This window comes from Zeus faber (assembly GCF_960531495.2).
Source record: "Zeus faber genome assembly, chromosome: 5".
In the NCBI taxonomy this organism is placed as follows: domain Eukaryota; kingdom Metazoa; phylum Chordata; class Actinopteri; order Zeiformes; family Zeidae; genus Zeus; species Zeus faber.
The window spans coordinates 27812563-27825022 of record NC_137192.1 but is presented as its reverse complement, the minus strand read 5'-3'; the positions used below and the strand labels follow the sequence as shown (position 1 = coordinate 27825022).

At 45.0% G+C, this 12460-nt stretch overlaps 1 protein-coding gene across 14 annotated transcripts in view; it reads left to right on the top strand.

Annotated features, from left to right (window-relative positions):
* The window catches only part of cast (calpastatin), a 37180-nt gene extending 29700 nt beyond the window's left edge, over positions 1-7480 (top strand). For 13 of the 14 annotated variants that reach the window (XM_080000857.1, XM_080000851.1, XM_080000861.1 and 10 more), the window contains 14 exons: positions 594-707; positions 937-1020; positions 1526-1630; positions 2298-2414; positions 2762-2893; positions 3008-3115; positions 3483-3587; positions 3696-3788; positions 3912-3956; positions 4073-4216; positions 4566-4652; positions 4861-4890; positions 5326-5432; positions 5797-7480. In XM_080000857.1, the coding sequence (XP_079856983.1) occupies positions 594-707; positions 937-1020; positions 1526-1630; positions 2298-2414; positions 2762-2893; positions 3008-3115; positions 3483-3587; positions 3696-3788; positions 3912-3956; positions 4073-4216; positions 4566-4652; positions 4861-4890; positions 5326-5424 (1263 nt within the window). In that variant the 3' untranslated portion in view covers positions 5425-5432; positions 5797-7480. The remainder of the gene's footprint in view (positions 1-593; positions 708-936; positions 1021-1525; positions 1631-2297; positions 2415-2761; positions 2894-3007; positions 3116-3482; positions 3588-3695; positions 3789-3911; positions 3957-4072; positions 4217-4565; positions 4653-4860; positions 4891-5325; positions 5433-5796) is intronic. The other variant, XM_080000855.1, reaches the window with a different exon arrangement.
* The last annotated feature ends 4980 nt before the right edge of the window (positions 7481-12460 follow it).

Below are 12460 nucleotides of genomic sequence, written 5' to 3'. Positions count from 1 at the left end.
TGAAAAAAAAAAAAAAAATTCTGTCTGACAGCCAGTTGGTGGTTTGATTTATCACTCCAGACAATGTAGTTCCACTGTCCCAGACTCCAGTGGCTGCAGGCTTTACACCATTCCGGCCTAAGCTTGGCATGGTTCATCTTAGGTTGGAAACCCCTTTCAGGCCGCTCCAAAAAACTGTGCTGACGTTGCTTCCGGAGGTGGCGTGGAGCTCAGGAAGTGAACTCCTGACCTCAGATCTTTAGGCACCGTACATTTCAGCACCCACTCGTCCAGTTCTGTGAGTCTGGGCGGCAGCACTCCTGAGCCCTCGTTGCTCCGAGGTGTTTTTACGTCACCATAACATCAACTCTTAACAGTCCAGCAGCTTAATTTTGAGTGGCGCAGACGTTTATTGGGCTGACCTGTTAGAAAGGTGGCATTTCACTCAACTCTTCACGGCGGACAATTCCACTGCCATTTTGTGTCTACGGGGGGATTGCACGGCTCCGCGTACTTTTGGCCGCGCGGTGTATATCCTGCGAGGTTGTTATTTTATTTTGTCTCCTGTTGTAACTGACAGCTGCTCCCCTTCAACCGCTTCCTCTCTCTCCCAGGCCACAGTAGAAGACTTGTCAGCTCTGGACTCGCTTGCTGCAGATTTTGCGCTTCCAACAACAACCTCCACTGTCCAGGCTCCGGTTCTTGCCCCCGTTTTCAAGGCACCAGAGGTACAGCTATTGCGGCATTCTTAAAAAGAAATTATTCAATTCCCTTATTCCTCGGATGAATAGGACTGAGTGTAGAAATGTAATATTTATTTATTTTATGAATGCATGTACAAATTGCATTGAACGTTCGCTGCCATAGAATTTCAATGCCTTTCAAAACCTTTTTTCTTTTTTTTCCACCACTGTCTGTTGCAGTGTGTGTAACCGTGTGTCTGCTCTGTGTTTACAGATAGCTGTTTGTGATTTCGGTAAGCCCAGCCCTGCTGATGTTGTCATCCCTAAGAGAGCAGAAGTTAAGCCCATCACTGATGAGGTAAGCACGACGGTGTTTATATGCTGCTGCTGGAAGAGTCTCAAAGCAGTGGTTCACCTCAGGATCCACATTCCCATCAATTTTATTTGAGTCATTAAGTTAAACCCCAAATATAAGATTTGAACCCAATAGTTTTTTATAATTGTCATTTATTTCACAACATGATAGTGCTGGAATCCCCAATGTTGAGCTTTGGTACGATCATGATATGAAGTCAACATGGCCACACGCCGAAGTGGGAAATGGTGTTTCAAAATGAAAGCACAGCATCAGCAATTTGGTAGAAAAAACCCCAAAAGAAAATAAATAAATAAATATGTGTGCATGCGCATGCGTGCGTGTGCCTATATATATTTTTCTTTTAAAAAGAAAAATTTAATGTATACACCCACGGTCCACTCAAAATTGACTGACGGCCCCGTTTTGGATCGGGACCCACCAGTTGAGAACCACCCCCTGATGTGAACTTTCTCTCTCTCTCTCTCTCTCTCTCTCTCTCTCTCAGGGTGCTTCCATGTCTCTGGACGCCCTCAGTGCTCTCGGCGACACCCTGGGGGCCCCAGAACCTGCGCCCGAGCCTCCCAAACTCAGACCCGAGGACATTGTTACGGTAGGGAGACGACCACGCGGCGGTCCAGCCGTTGTTGACCTCACAACCTACAATTCACTTTAAAATGTTAACATGAAAGGCTCAGTTAATTCAAATTCAAAAATATATACCAAATATATTTGCGCTGAGTTTAGAAGTAGACGTTTGAAATGAATGTTGAACTGGATGTTTTTTGTCACCATGCACTGTTTTTTATTACTTTTCTTCTGATAACTGATAGAGATGAGATTTGAGTTATGAGTTATGTTTGTGTAATGCTGTGTTGTTAGACACTTATTTGGAAGAGGCTTGTGTATAATGTGAAATTACAGCACACAAAACATACAAAATAGTCATCACATTTGCGCTATGCATCAACAAAAACATTATTCAGATGGTCATATAAATATTATCTACATGATACACACTGCCAACAATGAAAATGAACCAATCACAGACAGTTTTGTAGTTCTGCATTGGAGGTCAGAACTTACGCTTAAGGATGTCCGGGTGCATTAGCGCCCTCAGGCACACCTTCATGTGAATCCACGTACATGAGTGTGTTAATATGTGCAGGACGAATTGATTCATGTCACATTCCCACAGCTCTTAAATTGCTCCGAGGACGAGGATCAGACAGTTTGTATTTTTAGGAATGTCTTCCACGCTGACCTTCTCCTCCCTGCAGGAGGGGAAAGTGGAGGAAGAGGAGGGCGTGCGGGTGGGGGAGAGGGATGATACCCTCCCCCCAGACTACAGGTTCACAGAGGAGCGGCTCAAAGACCTTCCAGCTCCCAAACCTGAGGTGGGATCTACACTTAAATATGAAGAAAACACATCACACACTGTGACTGGAAAAATAGTTAGGCATCAATATTGGACACATATAAATAGATAGATAGATAGATAGATAGATAGATAGATAGATAGATAGATAGATAGATAAAATAGTAATAATGTAGTAAGTAGTGTAGTCAAAATGTCGTAATAATAATTCAAATTGAAAGTAATTGGCAAACCTAAAAAATACTCAAACATAGACACAATTGGTAATATTCGATAAAACCTGAAAATCAACAATAACAACAAATATAAACCAAATAAATAAATAATAAATAAATCAAACAAAACTTAATGTCTACCCCCCCACAGCCCACCATGGACACGTGCGAGGCTCTGGACATCTTGTCCGGAGACTTCATGGCCCCTGTGGTCCAGGCCCCTGTGGTCCAGGCCCCTCTGGTCCAGGCCCCTGTGGTCGCCCCTTTGGCGCCCCCTGCACAGGTAATGCAGTGGTACATCTGCAGAACCGGTTATTAAAAGGTTGTGCGTTCAAAGCTTTATTGACTCGAATTCCCACCGACCTTTTTATTTTTCTACTCTGCCGCCCTCCTGCAGCCCTCTGCAGACTTTGCCCTCGATGCTTTGGCGGCAGACTTTGTTGCCCCCGTTGTTGCACCTGCAGTGCAGTCTACCGCCAGCCATCCCACAGAAACCTCACGCCAGGTACGCACATGCACACACGCACATGCACACACGCACACGCACACGCACACACACACACACACACACACACACACACACACACACACACACACACACACACACACACACACACACACACACACACACACACACACACACACACACACACACAGCTGCAGCATTTATAGCTACATACAGTACCTGCACTGTCTACAATCTTTTACCTATTATTGTTTTCTGTGTGTGTGTGTGTGTGTGTGTGTGTGTGTGTGTGTGTGTGTGTGTGTGTGTGTGTGTGTGTGTGTGTGTGTGTGTGTGTGTGTGTGTGTGTGTGTGTGTGTGTGTGTGTGTGTGTTTGCTAACCCGCATCCTGTGCATACACACTCAGATGTCGGCGGGAACGACCGATGCCCTGGAAGCCCTGTCAGACACCCTGTTGGACATCACCCCCGTACCCAAGCCCCAGCCCGTGCCCGTGAAGGATATTGTCAAGGTATCAAGCTGCCGCCGTGTCATGAGGGTGGATATAAAAAAAGGCGGCGAGTTTAGCTTTATTGTCCTCGTTTCCTCTCAGATATCTGTCAATATCTGTGTGTTGTAGGAGAAAAAGATTGTGGAAGAGAAACTCATCAAGATGGGAGACAGAGACGACTCCTTGCCACCGGAGTTCAGACCCACAGAAGAAGACCTCAAGGTAAACACACTACGGGAATATTTAATGACGAGTACTGGATATACTACTACCAAAGTTGTTAACCGATAATAATAATAATAATAATAATAATAATAATAATAATATGCATATTTTCTTTCAAAGGCAGCGGCGGAGGCTAGGGCCAAGGCTGCACTCGCGCCAAAGGAGGTGAGGTTCTCACACAGCCGCAGGACGCAGAGGACAGCTGTTTGCACAAAGAAGGGTCCAAAGCCAGAACCATATTCTGAACGTTCAGTCCAAATAGCTGCTCCGTCTTCCTGTAGAAGCCCATGGGTGAAGACGCCGCCTTGGATGTGCTGTCGAGTGGCTTCTCCCTGGCTCCGGCTCCGGCTCCGTCCGTACCCGCTGCGACCCCTGCAGCCGCTCCGGTGCTGCAGCCTCCCGTGTTGGACTCTGAGCCCCTGAAGGTAGCAGCGGTCCGGTCCTGAACACCCAGTCATCACCTTAGGGTTACCGATTCAGCATTACCTTTTTCAGCCTGGCTTCAGTCCATTTATTATCCTCAGAATTTGTTTGAAGTGTTTGGAAACATTGGATTGTAAGTGGATCATCTAGAACGGCTAGAAACGGCCAAAAGTACATCGCAACTGTAATGTTTATTTAGAGAGTTAGCTCATTTCCTCCACTGGACTGGATTTAGGCTCATCGAAAAGGTTGTGCAAAATCCCAGATCTCATTGTTGGGTGACCTCTGAAAATATGGTTTCTAATCGAAACATGCAGAAAAAAAACTTGAAATACATCCTTTATTTTGCAGCCGATGGCCGGGCCTCTCCTGGAATCCTTGTCCAGCACCCTGCTCCCAGACGCCCCAGAGTTCCAACCCAAAGCTGACAAGTCAAAGGTAAACGCAAAGTCTGTCGAGATGAGGATTTATTTCCCGACGCCCCGTTTGGTAAAGTCAAGGTTAAAGAGAACGACCTCCCACACCAGAGGTTTTGTAGACGTGCAGAACCGAACGGTCCCCCGGGTTCCACCTCGCTAGGTTCCCTCCCCTCTAGCGGCCGCCCTGCAGGTGTCCACCCTAACCCGAGGTGTTGACTGTGTTGCAGGGCAAGAGCAAGTCAAGGTCAAAGATCAAAGTAAGCGAATTAGCCGCTGCATGATCAACTGATGTCATCTGTTGTGCTTACGACCGAGCGCATCGCTTCAATAAAGACAATGTTCACTATTGAGGGTCACCCACTGGCACTGGTGCTGGCACACTGCTTCATGTACATTTGCGGTCGCTGCTTTTGCTGAATTATAGAAATGAATAAGTCAATATTTCTTGGAGATGTATGCAATACATGCATTCATCGAGCGGGGCTGAATTGATCAGGCTGTTGCCCCAGCTCTCCCACTTCATTCTGTATTTCACAGTCATCTTCACTGCATCCGCTTAAACTGCTCATTTCTTCCCTGATCAGGATCAAGTATCAAATCTATTCGATCATTTATTATTATTATTATTATTATTATTATTATTATTATTATTGTTGTATTTCTACATTGACTTTTGGCCTTGGTATTTTCAGAAACACCACGCAGAGGAGCCCTCTCCCACCGACCAGCGCTCTGGTCAGTTCAGCTCAGATGTTGTGCCGACATCTGCGAAAAAGGGAGGAAAGAGCTAGACCATCCGGTAAGCCTCCAAGGATTTGGTTTTTGTCTTATTTTTTTAGGCTTTCAAGGCCGTAGCTTCGTCAAATGGATCTAAGAGATACGATCTGATCGGACTTCACAGATATGTCCAGATAGAAATAGGGCATTAGACAATAAAAGCAACGTGACAAGCAGGAACAAATTCCACAAATAACTGAAATTTAAGCTGAGTGTTTGTTTATTATTTACAGTGTACAATTGTGTATAATGTTGTGCAACAGTTAACACCCATTTACAGTATCGATACCAGGATCTGGTTGAATATCTGGTATATATATATATATGTGTGTGTATAAAATATGTAATATATATGTAATTATTTCTGAATTTGTTTTGTGTTTCAGATTGGGTTTCATTCACCTCCCCAGCCACAAGGAAACGTTACTGAGGGAGCCGCTGTCTGGACGAAAATAAATCTATTTTTCTAAACGGTGGAGAATGTATAGAGGATGTAGGACGAACCAAGCGACACCGAGACCACATGCTCGCTCACACACACACACACACACACACACACACATACACACAGACACACACCAGCACCAACCTTACACTGTATGCAACCCCTTCATTTGCTTTGTTTCGTACGTGCCACATAATCAGAGGATTCTGTTTTTGGGTTGGTTTCCTTTGTGCGAATCAAAGGGAATAACTGAAGGGAAGAGAACTAGTGACGAAATGAACAAGACAGGGTGGACGGACTGGGGAGGAAGATGGATTTTAAGGAGCAGTGTGAGAAAGCGTTAGATCTTATTTGTGTGTGTGGTGGTTTTTTTTTTTTTGTTTTTTTTTTTTCATATTCTACAGGTTGTCAGTCAGTGTTTTGGGGTTTGTCAAGCGACATCTGGGGTTGTGACTGTGCATTACAGCAGCTGACAGTTCGTACATATCTTTTACTATTTTTTTTATTGTCGGCAACAATTAATCCGCTCACTGCAGCGCTGTCGCTACTGCGACGTTGCCATGGCGACGTGGGGCCACGGCTCGGGATTTCCGTGCAATCGTCATGTACGCAGGTCTCCACCCACTCTCCACAGCCCAGCGAGGTCGGACGCCCTTTGAAACACTAGTGTACAGCTTCCTCTGCTTCTGTCCATGCCACCACTTAGTTTACAAATATTAAAAAAAGGAGACAAAACGTATATAAGGATGGTGGAGGATGTGGTCCGCTTCTTGACTCCGCGCCCGAGACCGTTGTGCGAGTGCAATTTACTTTCTTTTGGTAAAGCCATATTTCTCTCGAGAGGGAGACGCATGCCCGCCCGAGGCATCCCCCCCCCCCCCAAAAAAAACAGTGCGCTCACGGCCGTGGTGTACTGTAAGACACTCGCCCCACATCCAGACACTGTAGGAACCTAAACCCCACCCGAGTGTCGATGAAATGCGTTTTCTTCTAAAATAAATTCGGAGATGAATTGTATTGGTGTTTTAGATATGGGGATACTATTAAATTACAAAGTGACAAAACATTCTCATTATTTGCTGTATGTGGGGTCTGATTTCAACAGTTAGCTCTCCAAAAAGACACTGTGGTGGAAGGATCTTTTTTTTTTTCTTTCTTAAAAAAGAAAATGACTACTTACAAAAAGAAAAGTGTGTTAAAAGCGCCAAAGATCATCTTTGTGAATGTAATGCAAGAAAAGTAGAACGTTTAATTTTTTTAATGAATCAACGCGCCAGGAAATTGCAGCACACCGCTTTGGAATGAAAGGAAAATATAGCGATCCTCTAGGAAAGCATCAACCTTTTTGTTTTACTCTTGGCAAAGTGTTTTTATGTTTTTGTTTCTTTTTCTTGTTTCTTTTTACTGCGCGTCGTTCTCAGAGCCCACTTCCTTTTGACTCTCGGGGGCTCGGCAGCGACTTTCAAATGCCTTTGTTCAAACCTTTTCTAAAACCTTCCATTTCTGTGCCATAGCTCTGAATGACTGATGGGAATGCAAACGAGTGGGTTTGATGTGTATAAAAAAAAAAGTATGTATTAAAAAAACAAAACTGAAATAAAGATCATCATCTTTATTCTCAGAGATTCTTCGCAGTGTTTTATTTACAATATATTAAATGACCACCACAGCACTGTATTTAAAAAGTATTTTAAAAGCACGAAGAATGCCTACGAAGCAATTAAAAAAAAAAATAAAGATTATGGAAAAAATACATTTTGGTTCAAATCTATTACATTTTCACTTTCACATTTATTCCAAGAAAGCGCCTAAGACTCAAAATGTAAAACATTTAAATGATTATTCATTTTTTTCCATCGATAGGTTTTAAGTGTGTGAAGTTAGGGATGTGGATTAAGACAGTGCACAAGGAAAGTGTTAAATGAATACCTTTCTAATATATATATTTTTAAATGATAACAAAATTCAAAATATTAATACTAATAATAAAAAAATGAAATCAAAAAATATAAATGAGCGTTTTGATACAAGGAAATGATTCAGTACTTTTCTACAGTGACTTTTCATGAAATATTTCAGTTTTGCATCACCAGCATGTCATCAGACTTGTCCTTTTAACAGAAGTCAAAAAGATAATTACAGTTTGGGGTTTTATCTTAATGTCAGTTCATGTTAGATTAGGAGCACGTAGAGAGAGGATGTGAAGGACTATTCACAGAAAGCAGAAACGGTGGATTTAAATGATACCGCTTTGAGGAGACGTGTTAATTTGTCGTTGTTTGCTTCACTGGAACCATCGTCCGCGGCCTGATGTAAACACCATAAAGAAGAATAAAACTATTCCAGCAACAGAATGGACTCAGTATGAACGGATGAATGTATGACATTAAAATGTGTAAAAATAATAAAACATACTTTCTTTTGTAGTGGTGCGGGCACCGCCTTGTCCGTATCCCTGTAACAAGTCAACGCAGGTATCAAAAACGTACACACCCCAAATTCCAGTTTAAAGTAATGGCAGACTGAATAAACTAATAATAATATAGTAATAATAATAATAATAATTATTATTATTATTATAATAATAAACGAATGACAATAATAATAATAATAATAATAATAATAACAATAAATAAATGATTCCCATTTTCAGCACAACACTGTAAAATATATATATATATATATATATATATATATATATATATATATATATATATATATATATATTTATTTATTTTTTTTTTGATGTATAGTGGCTTCACTCACGGTTACAGTAGCAGATGGTGATAATGAGGAGCAGCAGAAGAAGGCCACAGCCTCCAGCCAGGGAGCCCAGCACCACGGGCTCACACCACCAAATCCCATCTGCAACTGGAACCAGCACACGGAGTTGATGTCGGCGGTTCTCACGCTATGTCTGACCTGCGTGCAAACGTTAGGAACATGGATGGTGCTTACCTTCCTGGCTCGTCTTTTGACGGACGCACGGCATCGTGGATGTGTGCACCGTTGCCGGGGGAGCGCGTTTGGTGACGATGACGGTCGGGGCCTTAGTTACCACTCGGCCTACAGGAAAATGAAGGAAACCAAAACAATTTTTTTTTAAATGACATGTCGATAATAAACATCACAAGATCCCAGATCCGGGGTTCGTCACCCACTTTTACTGCCGAGTCGAGTGACGGCGCCGAAGTGCAGCGCGTTGCCGTCGAACGCAGCACAGCCGTAGGCGCCCAAGTCTCGCGCCGAGCTGAAAGACCTCAGCTCCAGGGTGTTGTCCTGGGACATCTTGGCGTCGCTGTACATGGTGTGGAAGCTGTCCGAGCGCTTCTTCTCCATGCCGGTGTTGCTGTACGTGGCGATAAACTCCATGCTGGTGTCGTGTCTCGTTCGGAACCAGATGATGGTTCCGGTCTTCGATGACGGCACACATCGGATGGGGACCTTCTCTCCTTCGCTGGGCTCAAGGACAGACGCCGCGCAAATCCCAGAGGAGATTTCTGAACGGTGAGCGGGAAGAAGGGGAAAGGTGGTGTATGCGTGTTTGTCATTATGACATCACACGGCGTCTCCAGATTAATAAATAAATTGGTGTCGGCGAAGTTACGAAGCGTTCCAACTCCCAAATGAATTAAATGAACTTACTGTGACACAGGAGCAGGAGAACAACGGCCCCGATCCTCTTTTGTCCCATTCTAATTTCCAACAAGGCAGCAGATTATAATGTCGCCGTCGCAGGTCTGCTGAGCCAGCGGTGCGAGCCCCCCGGTCGGGTGTGTGGCCCCGCCCCGCCTGCGACCTTCTTCTTGATGATATCAAATGGGAGTTGCAGTCGCTTCCTGCAGAGGCATCGTGCACTCTGATGCCTGAGCTCTGCACGCCGCCGGTGGAAACATCCACACCACGACCTTATCCGTCACCTGCCGACATGTTATGTGGGCTTTCCAGAAAGAGGGTCTTGAAAGGGCCTTGGAAGGGCCTTGGTAGGGCCTTGTGGATGCTTTCGGCACTGGACAGGGGTCAGCATGGACACTCTTACCTCTCCCATACACATCAAGCTGTGATGCATTGTGTGTTGTGACACCTTTCTATCATAGCAGCATTAACTTTTTCAACAATTAGTGCTACAGTAGCTCTTCTGTGGGATCGAACCAGACGGGCTAGACTTCACTCCCCACGTGCATCAATGAGCCTGTCGCAGTTCACCGGTCATCCTTCCTTGGACCACTTTTGGTAGGTACTGACCACTGCATACCAGGAACACCCCATAAGACCTGTGGTTTTGGAGATGCTCTGACCCAGTCGTCCAGCATCACAATGTGCTCCTTGGCAAAGTGGCTCAGATCCTTACGCTGCTTCAACACATCAACTTCAACAACTGACTGTTCACTTGCTGCCTGATACTGTATATAATATATAACACTATATATATAATAATAATATATAACACTATATATTTAATAGTAATATATAACACTATATATATTATAATAATATATAACAATACATATCTAAATAATATATAATACTATATATATCATAATAATTTATCCCATCCCTTGACAGGTGCCATTGGAACAAGGAGCAATGTTCTTCACTTCACCTGTCAGTGGTTTTAATGTTGTGGCTGATTGGTGGGTTTCCTTCACGTTAGATATGTATTTCTGGTTTCCATCTGCATTCAGCTTCATCCTCCCCTGCACCCAGGGTTTTTGGTGTTTGGGTTCTCCTACCTTAACATACAGCTCAAAATCACAAAATGAGGAAGTGGTCGACTGCAGCGCTGTCTCACAGCCTCCAGCCACATCGCTGCTAAATGTGACCTTGATCACAGATAAACCACACAGTGCAATTGGCCTGACAGTTGTTTTTCTTTCTTTTTACTTTTGACTTTTATAATAAACTTAGAAATGTCGAAGACGTACGACTTGACTTTGAAGCCGTCCTGTTTCCCCGGCAACCGCGGAAAGTCAATTCACGTATTTGGTAATCGGCAACGAGGGCTGACATCCTTCCCTTATCCGTCGGATAGATCCTATCTCATCCAATCAGATCTCATCATGGGTGGGTGGGAGAGAGAGAGAGAGAGCGAGAGAGAGAGAGAGAGAGACAGAGAGAGACAGAGAGAGACTTTGACTTTTAAGGTTCCTTTATTTTCAGTAAGTCATGTCACAACAACAGAAACTTGATCACGAATAGAGACAAACCGCTGTTCACTATAAAGACAGCTCCCTTTGTAGCCCAGACTTAGTCCTTTGTACAGTTTACCTCCTTGGAGAGAGAGAGAGAGAGAGAGAGAGAGAGAGAGAGAGAATCATCCTGAACAGAGCACAGCCCCGCCCCAACACCCAATACACTTTTGAAAGTATCCAATTTGCCGGTCAGTTTGTAAAACTCAAACTCCACCCTGAGGTGGGCTGAGAGTAAACCAATCGTCATCTGTGCTGGATCTACTGACCCCTGACCCCTCACAGCGTTCTTTCTGCTTTTCCAAATGGCCAGTTTGGCCACCCCCGAAACAGTGTTCACCAGGACATGGACGGATTTGTTTGACACGGTGTAAACAGGACCGGAGACAAAGAGTTTAAAAGAGAAGCTCCTCCCCCAGACCCTGAACCCACCGCTCCAGCAGCCCGAACAGTCCCTGCAGCCTGGGACACAGAACAAACAGGTGCTGCAGCGTCTCCCTCTCAGAGCAGAAGACGCATCCCGCCCCCGCGCTGGGATCCAGGTGTGCCGGATACCTGTTTGTGGCCACCGCCCCACGCACGATCCTCCACTCGAGGTCGCCCACCCGTTTTTCGACGGGGGTCTTGCGCAGAGATCGCCAGCAGCCAGCAGGGGACGCTCCTGGGCCAAAGAACTGGGTCCACTCTGACAGCTGCACCCCTGCCAGAGAGCGTAGGTGTGCCACCTTGACGCAGGTGTAGTAGGCGGCTTTCTTGCCCACTGCCTCAAACCCCCCTCAGCTTGGGAGTAGCAAAGGTCAGGAGGCCGTCCTGCTCCTCCTCCCACTGCACAGCCGAAGAGACCATCAGCGAAGGCCACACATACTCACACTCCCTGTCCCATTGGTCAGACAGAGTATGGTTCCCCGAAAAAAGCCCTATAGGGCACTGGCAGGGAAGCACGGACTTCAAGAGAGAGAGGGAGAGGGAGAGAGAGACAGGGAGAGAGAGAGACAGAGACAGGGAGAGAGACAGAGAGAGACAGAGACAGAGACAGAGAGAGAGACATTCACACATTTGTTATTACGTTATCATTACTATTATTTCTGTACATCTGTGTCTCTGTCTCTTTCATTCCTCGGCTTCAGGGTTGAGTCACCGTCACAACACGTGGTGTTATGTCTCCAGTACCTGTGTGCTACCCTGTCTTAGTCACAGTGGGGACATCCACCGTGAGTGAGTGTGTGTGTGTGTGTGTGTGGCCGTGCGTGCGTGTGTGTGCGTGTGTGTGTGTGTGTGTGTGTGTGTGTGTGTGTGTGTGTGTGTGGAGTGGGTGATCAGGGGATGCCAATGAGAAACAGAAACAGAGACTCCTTAGGTAGTGAGTCAACTTGACTTTCGAATGCAGTTGGAGGAGTCTTACCGTCAGTCCACCAT